The sequence below is a fragment of the Ovis canadensis genome, chromosome X (assembly GCF_042477335.2).
Source record: "Ovis canadensis isolate MfBH-ARS-UI-01 breed Bighorn chromosome X, ARS-UI_OviCan_v2, whole genome shotgun sequence".
NCBI lineage: Eukaryota > Metazoa > Chordata > Mammalia > Artiodactyla > Bovidae > Ovis > Ovis canadensis.
Genome location: NC_091727.1, coordinates 67,234,182 through 67,244,450, shown reverse-complemented (window position 1 = coordinate 67,244,450; position 10,269 = coordinate 67,234,182). Strand labels below are relative to the sequence as shown.

At 32.0% G+C, this 10,269-nt stretch overlaps 1 protein-coding gene across 2 annotated transcripts in view; it reads right to left on the bottom strand.

The window, feature by feature from the left end:
- Positions 1-4,330: 4,330 nt before the first annotated feature.
- The window catches only part of CHIC1 (cysteine rich hydrophobic domain 1), a 42,120-nt gene continuing 36,181 nt past the window's right edge, over positions 4,331-10,269 (bottom strand). The window contains exons 4-6 of one of the 2 annotated variants that reach the window (XM_070291837.1): positions 7,773-7,829; positions 7,473-7,532; positions 4,331-6,160 (exon numbers count right to left, since the gene is read on the bottom strand). In XM_070291837.1, coding sequence (XP_070147938.1) covers positions 6,110-6,160; positions 7,473-7,532; positions 7,773-7,829 — 168 coding nt within the window. In that variant the 3' untranslated portion in view covers positions 4,331-6,109. The remainder of the gene's footprint in view (positions 6,161-7,472; positions 7,533-7,772; positions 7,830-10,269) is intronic. The other variant, XM_070291838.1, reaches the window with a different exon arrangement.

Sequence of the window (10,269 nt, the reverse complement as noted above, 5' to 3'; positions counted from 1 at the left end):
GCTTGTAGATCATATAATTTCAAACATATGTAACTGGTTTCAAAGTCCAGGCATTAAATCAATTTTATACTGTTTGCTTACTATAAAACAAAAAATTAAAAATTAAAGATCAAAGCAAACAAAATAAGCAGGAATAAAAGAAACAGTTGAGAAATTATTGCTTAAGGCAATAATTGCCTTCATCTTGACTTTATACACAGAACTACTTTGAGACTCAGAAATTGGTGTCTACTCCAATGCTAGAAGACAACATTATAACACTTTTCACACTTGTAATCCTGTATATGTGTATATGTATGATTTACATATATACACCCAGATACATTAGCTCAATTATATCATCCTGAAACAGAAAAAAAATGAAGGCAAATTCTAACCTGAAGTTATATAGCCCAGTCTAGCCAAAACACACACACATACTTTAGCATTTCAGTATTTAGGGACTAGGTAAGCAACCTGTGGAGGTCAAATAATTTCGGTTCCTTTATGAAAGTGGCTCCCAACATTTCTGCCATGAGGATTCCTTTATTATTCCTTCCCCATATTTTCAAGTATTTTATTTATTAAACTGCATATAATAGGTTTTCTCATTTAAAAAAATAATTAAAAGCCTAACCACCATTAACAGTTTCTGATCAATATAGATAACCAGTGCTGGAACTGAAGAAATAGAAGTAAAATGTGTAAAAATTCTGTCTTAGTTGGCTTGTGCAGTAGGAATGTTATGGGTAAATGTATGATTTCTAGTATACTTTTTGAAATGCTAAAAAAGGTTCAGGATGACCCCACTGCTATTTTCATCTGCCCCAAGTTGAGAACCATTGGTTTATATCCACGTGCTTTTCCTCTCTAAATCAAGTATTGTAACACAATATAACACAATTATAACACAATTATCCATGTTAACACATAACAGATTAATAACAAAATTACTACCCAAACTAGATTAACTGCAATACTCTTTCTGTAAGGTTTGACTGAGAAAGAAAATATAACAACATAGATTTAAAGGACTCTATTTAGAAATTACAAAATTATGATATGCAATATATCCTTCAGTCAATTTCAAAAGCACATTTATATATGAAAAAATCCTCAATTCCCCTGTGAGGTAGGTCCAGATTATTGTCCCCACTTCCACCATGAGGACATGAGGTATAGAGGAATTAAGCAGCAGAGCTAAGAATTAAACCAGAACTGACTTGGGTTTGACTTCTATATCACTTTCCTTTCTAATATTACTAATTTGTTCCAACAGATGTTTTTGAAGAAATGGAAATAATTAAGACACTGAAGCAGATATTGGATGGGATATAAAATTCTTTTTCACATCAATGTCAAGGTGGGTCTTACCATAACTCCACATCTGTTGCAGCCATAATTCTTGCTCAGGTTCCAACTACATATATAGTCAGATTCCACATAGGTAAAGCCCACAGACCTCAGTCCTCAGTTCCTAGGGAAACTACAATCATTCTTATCAGCAGGGAGGTGCTGAGATCTCACAGGCAAAAGGTTCTTTGAGTCTGTATGATATGAACACATACCAGCTAGGTGACTGTTGGCAAATCAAACTTTCATTGTGTGCAAGGCACTGCGAGAATTTCCACGAAGGGTAGTAGATTTGAGAAAAATCATTCCGAGATTCTGTAGAGTAAAAACTTCCTAAGGATTCCTAGTATCACAGAATGTCAGGTAACCTCTAATTTTCTGTCCAGCTCTAGGTTAAATCTCATGATTTTACAGATGAAGAGACTGACATGTAATGTAAGTGACTCGCCTGGAGCACATTAGATCATTTCCTCATATAGTATGAATCTGACAAAGTCCACAGAAAATGGAACATATTCTCAGGTTGCCATCATAAAAATGAAAAGGCTGGCTCAGAATCAGGAAAAAAGAAACTGGGAGCAATATAGGAAGATGTGTATATGTAATATACACACACATACATATATATATTCCACATATTACATGGACAGATATTATTAATAAAATCTATTCATTATTTATTTTCTAGGGAAAATTTTCCAATAGTTCATCATTTAAAGTAACCCAAAGGATTTGACAATTGTTACACAATGGATTAAAGTAGAATTTTATAAGCATAAGAGGACTTAATTTCAGTGAATTTGAGCATCTTATTATCAAATTAGCAAAAAGTATTCCCACTATGTGAAACTGCTCCAATTAAAAGGGTGTATACAAATTTCTATATATCCTCTCAGGTCAATATAGTCAATTCTAATAAAAAACTGTTTGGAGGCTTTAAGTAGTGAAGTCTGATTTTTTGAGTGGTAATTTATAAACAAAATTAAAATGCTAATGATTTTTAAAGAGATTTTACATTAAAAAATCCATTTGTTTGAAGACTTACAAATGTTATAGAACTTCATTCAAATTAGATAAAACAAGAATAAATTTCATTAAAATGGTAGAGTGCTAAATAGTAACAGTTTGATTAACTGATCAGACATTAGTGCTTATAGGTCATGATAAGATGAACAGTGTGTTAAATACTTCAGTAGGCTTTAGTAGGGCTTCAGTCAAAGACTATTGTTTTTTCAGGACTATGTTAAATTACATGTTTACTAGCATTAGAGTTATACTAGTTTTATAAGTGACTGATACTTCTATTCTGTAATATTTTGTCACTAATACATCTCATGATTGGGGAAAACCCAGGAAATAGGCTTTAAATAAGAAATGAAGAAATACAATATACTAGTAAAATATTCTTATATTATACTTAGCTGAAAAGGATGGTTTTAATGTAATGATTTACCAATTCATTTGTTCTGCTTCCTTCAACATAAAATGTTATCTTTATTTAAAGACGACAAGGCACTTCTCCATCTACTTCTAACATTTGACTACAATGGTTTCTTCCTAGATTAGTATAGAGGGTAGAAAGAATCAAAGAGTAGCTGAAAAATGTTAAAGCTTATTTCATTTTATACACAATTTATGCGAGTAGAGAGGCATAATGGAAAGTCAGAGAAGGAACAGTTTTAACTTGTAACCTCAAAACTTTGTAAGATTTATATACTTCAGCAGATACATGTTATTTTCTCTGGAAACATCCGTAGCAGGTTTCATAAATGAGTATTATATAACAAAGAAAACTCAAATTTGTTTCTTTAATCTAAAAACAACTGGCACAAAAATACTTGATTAACTTGACGTATTCTATCCTGAGGATATAAGAAAAAAGTCAGTGAGTGAGAAATTAATGTCCACAGTGTACCCTGTCATTTCAGCATTCACTGCTGCCAATATCACTGAAAAGAAAACAAATCTCTTAAAGGACTCAAAAATATTCAACTGCTAATTAGTCCCCTCCAAAGGAAAAGAGCTTGAAAAAGTAGTCATAGAAGAAAAAAAAAATTGAGTATTTTCTGAGTAGTTCAAGAAAATAAGTCAATCAACATAATGAATAATAAGATAATAAATTTAAGAGTTATTAGAATAGGTTTTAAAATTAAGTTTACACATGCTGGTAAATGTTTTTTATGATAAATACTACTGTAACTTGAATTAAAAACTCTGTTACCTCCAGATGCACTCTATTCCTGTCTCAATATTTGTTTTATAGAAACAATTCACCACTTCCTGCTGTTCTTTGAGCAAAACAAGTGTGATCTATACATGGCAGAAAAAGTTACTATGACCATCATGTGGCCAAATTCTAAGTTTACAGGAAAAAAAATGAGATTATAAGGGTTGACTCAAAGTAATTATTCTATCAGTGATAATTAGAAATTTTGTATTATGCTGGAAATCAATTTTGGTATTAAACTGTCACAATCTGAAACATAAACATGATGATATTAGCTGGAACATAAACTACAGATACAATTTTTCCCCGAATTTATCTATAAAACAAGACATTTGGTATACATTTTCAGAGGTTTCCACTTTGTCTATAAAAATACACCTTCAATTTTACAGCAGACAGACAAATGATATTTGCAGGCACACACAATATATTAAAAGTTAGAGATTCTGGGTGGCATGGGGGTAACAGGGTTCTACAGAGAGAGGTGGAAAAGTTGTTCATGCAATTATAATCACATATCAAAAATCTCTTTTTTCCTCTCTTCTTTTACTGGTCCAGGACTGTGGATTTCAAATTAGGCATAAATTTTAAAAGTGGCTTTAAAAGGCTTGACCTTGTATGAAAAAATGATTGCTCTCTTCATTGGGATGAATGTTTGCCTAAAAATAGACTAAAAATAATAAATATAAATAGACTAAAATAAAATAAAATAAATAAAAATAAATAAAATAAAATAAATAAAAATAGACTAAAATAATAAATAAAATATTATTCAGTCTCAGAACTTTTATTTTTAACACTAGGAATTACAAATAGTGTCTGCATACAGGCATAAATTTGCAGTTGAACTAATGCAATGTAAAGCTTTCATTATGTTAAAAACTCGAATTCTAGAAGAATTAAGAGTGTCTCCTCTTATTCCAATGTGAAGAGAAATAGAGAAATATGCACATACCAATGAAAAGCCTGCATGTGTGGCTACTTTAGAAACGAAAATATTTTTGTTAAATTCTTGTCTTTCCTCATTAATAATATCCATACCTTTACAAAAGATCCCCAAAATGAGGATTAAGAGTATTTAATCAATTATGAATCTGCCACTTTAGGTAGAGCTTTTCAATTAGTTCTCTCTCTTTCTCAAAGTGGATCATAACTCCAGAAAGGGGTTAGCAGTGGCTTTCCTGGGGGTGGGGTCTGCTGCTGCTGCTGCTGCTAAGTCGCTTCAGTCATGTCCGACTCTGTGCGACTCCATAGACGGTAGCCCACCGGGCTCCCTCATCCCTGGGATTCTCCAGGCAAGAACACTGGAGTGGGTTGCCATTTCCTTCTCCAATGCATGAAAGTGAAAAGTAAAAGTGAAGTCCCTCAGTCGTGTCCGACTCTTAGCGAGCTCATGGACTGCAGCCTACCAGGCTCCTCCCTCTATGGGATTTTCCAGGCAAGAGTACTGGAGTGGGGTGGATGGGGTCTAGATACTTCTTAAAACATCTGAAACTTGAGACACTCCTTAAAGGTCATAATCCTGTATATTTCCAAGTGAAGAAAAGGATACATAAAGGGAGACAAATGAGGAGAGTGAGGCTGTGAAATGTGTCAGATGTCAAGTGAATTCTTTTGTAAGTGGAGGACAAAATGGGATGTACTGAACTAAATGGAAAAAATAAGGTTCTTGGTTTCAGGTGCAATGCAGAAGATCTCAGACAATGATTTCAATTTTAATCTTCTCATTACAAAGGGCCATCCTGCCCACACCTGAAATTTTTAACATACTTATTATGGCTTTGCCATAACACAGCATGTTAACAATCTATACATTCAAAAGGATGCTTGCAAACTTCATTCACATTAAAATTTATGCAGAATTGTTGGCAACACATTAAGAATAACAGTACATTCTGTAAACCATGACATATCACATTTTTTTACTTTATGCAAAGAAACAATATTTACAGGTCTTTAGGAGTTTAAATATTTTATCCACTAATATAAGTGATAATTAAGCAAAGTGCAGGACAAAACCAGTGCTATTAATTGCATGTCCTTTAAAAGCAGGTACGAGTAAAACCGTTTCTAAAAGCTACCAAAAGCTTATTTATGTATGTTCAGTAAGGGATTACAGAGCATTAAATAGCCTAGAAAAATGATGCATATTTAGAAACAGTAAGTATGAAAATTATAAGGCAGCATGCTCAGAACATGTTTTTGTTTTTTAAACACCTGCACTGATGTTATATTTAGTGGCAACTATATATATATATATATATATATACACACACACATATATATATATACATACATACACACACACATATATGTGTGTATTTATTTAAAAATTGACAGTGCAAAATACAAGCCTCATTTAACAACAACAAAAAGGATGTGCAAAATTTCTTCTTAAATCAACACAAATGAAAAGTGTGAGGAGAATATTCTACCATTATAAAGAATAAATTGAACACAGCAAAGGAGACCATCTTCATTCCAAAATCATCTACAAGGCACTAAGGGTAGGAAATGACAGGTAAAACAGAAGTGACTGAATAAAACTCCTCAGTCAGGTCGGAATATGGGATATTTTGGTAAGAATTCTATTAGTATTACCTGTAAAATAAAAATAAACAAGAATATATTGACAAAATTTTACAATTTTACTGCAACTTACACATAACCCCCCAAATCTATAATCACTTCTCACAGGACTATGTTTTGGTCTTATAGTATAAAGCAAGTGAAATATATAAAACAGTTACAAAAGGAACTTACCACAAGTTGTCATTAGATTGGCAATTAAACTGAAAAACATAACCACTTGCTATAGCTAATAGTTTTTATTATCTGATTTACAGTAACCATTTAGTTAACAGAAAAGCAAACCCTATTATATTTTAATGTCTTTCCCATTTTCCCTTGGTTCCCATTTTTTGTAGCAAAGTGGAAGCGATTAAATGGGAAGGATACAAATTTTATTAGAATCTCTAGCAAAAATTTATTAGGATTAGGATTAGAAAAAAATACCTTCACTTATATTGCATTTACATATTTTTCAATTACAACAGCTGATATTGGTTGAATATTACTATCTTTCAGAAGCTTTTTTGTAAAAAATACTGTTCAAATGGATTGACTAAAACATTTTAATTTAAAAAAGGTTTGGAAATAAAAATAATATATTTATAAAGTTACACAAAGTTACAATAATTTATACAAGGTTTTACCTACAGAGAATTTTAGATTTGTGGTCATTTGCACATTATCCTCAAAACTATTCAAAGTGGAGAAAGATACATAATAATCCTTACTTATGAAATAGAAATGGAATGTTTATTATTAAATATATATTACATGTCAGCAACTTAAAGTTTGGATAAATTTCATATTCTTTTGAATGTTAATGATACCCTATCTGTCACACTGGCTATATGTGACTTTATGTGTTGTGACTAAGATCGCAGATCTTTCAGTTTAAAAAAACTAGAATCTATAGTTTCTTCACTGAAAGCTATTACTAAATATCAGCTAAGAAAAAAAAAGCCAGGAATATGAATCCAGAAGTCAATTCCTATTTTATGTAAGTTTTGACAAGATTACATTTAGAAATATTTGTTCATCTGTGCCCATCAACATGTGTTATGGTTTGTACCTATGTTAGAAAAAGATTAAGGTTTTACCAGGTTTTCATCTGAGCATAGTAGCTAAAGTTTTTCTAAGATGTAAATAACTGTCAGCTTTCAAGATATTTTATGTTGGCTACAAACCTAAAAATGTGGAAGGAAACCTCTATGTTCCAAATGACAAAAGTTCAAGCTGAGAAGAAAAAAGGTAGAAAGAAGATGTGACAAATGATAAATACAGTAAAATGTAACATTCAGGATGGAATCCAAAAATACGCAATTAAAGATAACTGCATACTTACATACTCCATCATATTGCTAGTTTCACATTTCCTTTTAGTCAACTTCCAGTGCAAAGCAAGCTAAGAAGGTAAAGTTTGTTAAGAATTTTAACAACAATTTATACTAATTATTACCTACACATTTGAATAAACCACTGAACAACAATCCAGGAATAAGATACTTTTAAAAATACTTTGTAAAGAACAAATATTAAAAAGTGAGTATTCTCTAATTCATGCTTTTGTGGCTGACAATTTTCCATTTTTTCAATTTATTAATGCAAATATGAATGGAATACTTATTTGCTTAAACTTTCTTACCTTGTGATACAATCTGTTATTTTCCCATTCTAACAACTTTTGAATTGATCTTCTGGTCTATAAGAAAGAATCAAGACTTTGTTACAAGATGAAGAGCTTTGTAAACTATGTGTATATTCTTCTGCTTACTTGTAAGATCCCATTATTTTCTCCTCTTGCCTTTTCTTTTCAAAACAAAATATGTACAAATTACTCTGTGTTGTGAGTCCATTAACTGGACTATATAAAAACATTACCAGTACTGCTAGTAGTCCATTTATGAACCTAAATCTAGACTTTCGTGTATCTTTTCACAAGGTTAGTTTTTTAACATACATATAATATGCCAAGCTAATCTGATTACTCATCAAATGTTTTCCTATCAGAGTTCTTTGCATAATACCTGACAAATAGTAGTCAAGGTCTACAAGTTGAGTAAAACAAACCAACATATATCAGAATTTCCACTGAAAAGAAGTACAAAATCAGGCAGTTGAAAAATTTGTATTTAGAGGAAAAAATAAAAACAAGAGAAGCAGCACTGTAGTAAACAGGAAGACAGAGGCTGAGTTTCTCATTTGGAGTGCATGTATTTTGAAAGGAATAAGAAAAGTTTGCAAAATGTTCCAAAACATTAAAATTAAAGACTGTTAGGCATTTTTTATTTTTAACCAAACTTGGGTCTCCTGCATTGCAGGTGGATTCTTTACCATCTGAGCCATCAGGGAATCATAATAAATGGAGAGAGACTAAATATTTTCCTCCTAAGATTAGGAACAAGATAAGGATGTCTCCTCCCGCTAGTTTTATTCAACAGCATATAGATGTTATTGCCAGGGCAATTAGACAAGAATAATAAAGGCATCCAAATTGTAAAAGGAAACATGAAACCATCTTCATTTGCAGAGGACATGATCTTGTATAGAGAAAACCCTAAGGAATCTAAAACACTACTTGAACTAATAAGTAAGAATTCTGGCCCCCATGATCTTCACTTCCTGGAGTTACACCTGTGAATGTTACACTACATTGCAAAAGGGGCATTGCAATTGTAATTAAAGTTATTAATCATTTGCCTTTAGAATAGGGAGATTATTCTAGATTATTCTGGCAGACTCAACGTAATTCCATGAGCCCATAAAAGCAGAGAATTTTCTCCAGCTGATGGAAGAATAGCCAGAGGGGTCTGAAACATAAGAAGTACTTGAACCATCATTGCTGGCTTTAAGATGGAAAGGTCATATAGAAAGTCTAAGGAGGAAATGATTTCTGAAATCTGAAAGAGCTTGGGAGTAAATTCTTTCCCAGAATCTCCAGAAAGGAATGCAGCTTTGCCAGCACCTTGATTTTGGCCTTGTAAGATTCTAATTTAAAAAAAAAAATGTGAAGGTGAAGTCGCTCAGTTGTGTCTGACTCTTTGTGAATAAGAGAACCCAATTAAGCCACACTGTACCTAGACTTCTGACTGTGAATTAATAAATAGTGTTAAGTCATTAAGTTTGTGGAAATTTGGTATGCTAGATAGAAAAGTAATACAAGGTTCTTACATATAAAAATCAATTTTATTTCTATATACTATCAATGACCAATCTAAAAAAGAAAGTAAAAGATTAATCCCATTCACAATAGATTTTTCTTTTCATATGTTAATCCCATCCTCCTAAAAAAGAAAGTAAAAGATTAATCCCATTCACAATAGATTTTTCTTTTCATATGTTAATCCCATCCTCCTAATTTATCCCTATTCACAACAGATTTAAGTATACAATATTTAGGAATAAATTTAACAAAAGAAGTATAAGATGTGTAAGGTGAAAACTAAAATACATTGCTAAAAGAAATTCCCTGGTGGTCCAGGGAGCCTGGGTTGGATCCCTGGTTGGGAAACTAAGATCCTGTAAGCTGCACAGTGTGGCCAAATAAAAACTCCAAGCAAAAAACATTGCTAAAGTAAATTTCAAAAGAGGTAAATAAATGGAAAATATCCCATATATATATATATATGTATATATTCATGAGTTAGTTCTCACATTGACATTCTGGGTGGGCTCTTACTAACTTGAGGTTATATTTGACACATAAAAACTTTTAATTTGATTAAGTCAAATTTATCTTTTAAAAGAGCATATGCACAAAATTAACTCAAAATGGATCAAAGACCAAGTCATTAAGAAATGAAACATTAAAACAACTAGAAGAAAACACAGGAGTACATCTTTTAAATCTTGAGTTAGGCAAAGCCCCCTTAAGATATGATATAAAAGGTACAAGCAAGACTATTTTAAAAGTTAATTTTGTTAGTTTGGGCAGACAGTGAAAATAGGTAGATCCCATTTTCCATAGTTCTGTGCAATAAAAGGCCTAAATCAAGTGGGTGATGTCAGGAGAGCAGCAACTAGTTCCCTACCCACAGCTTCTGAAAAATAGGCAGGATAGTTGGCAAAGAATGAGTCCCTCTTTCTACAACATCTATGTTGTAGGTGAGCTGTTACAGCTGCTCTTACAACTGAGTGGCAGT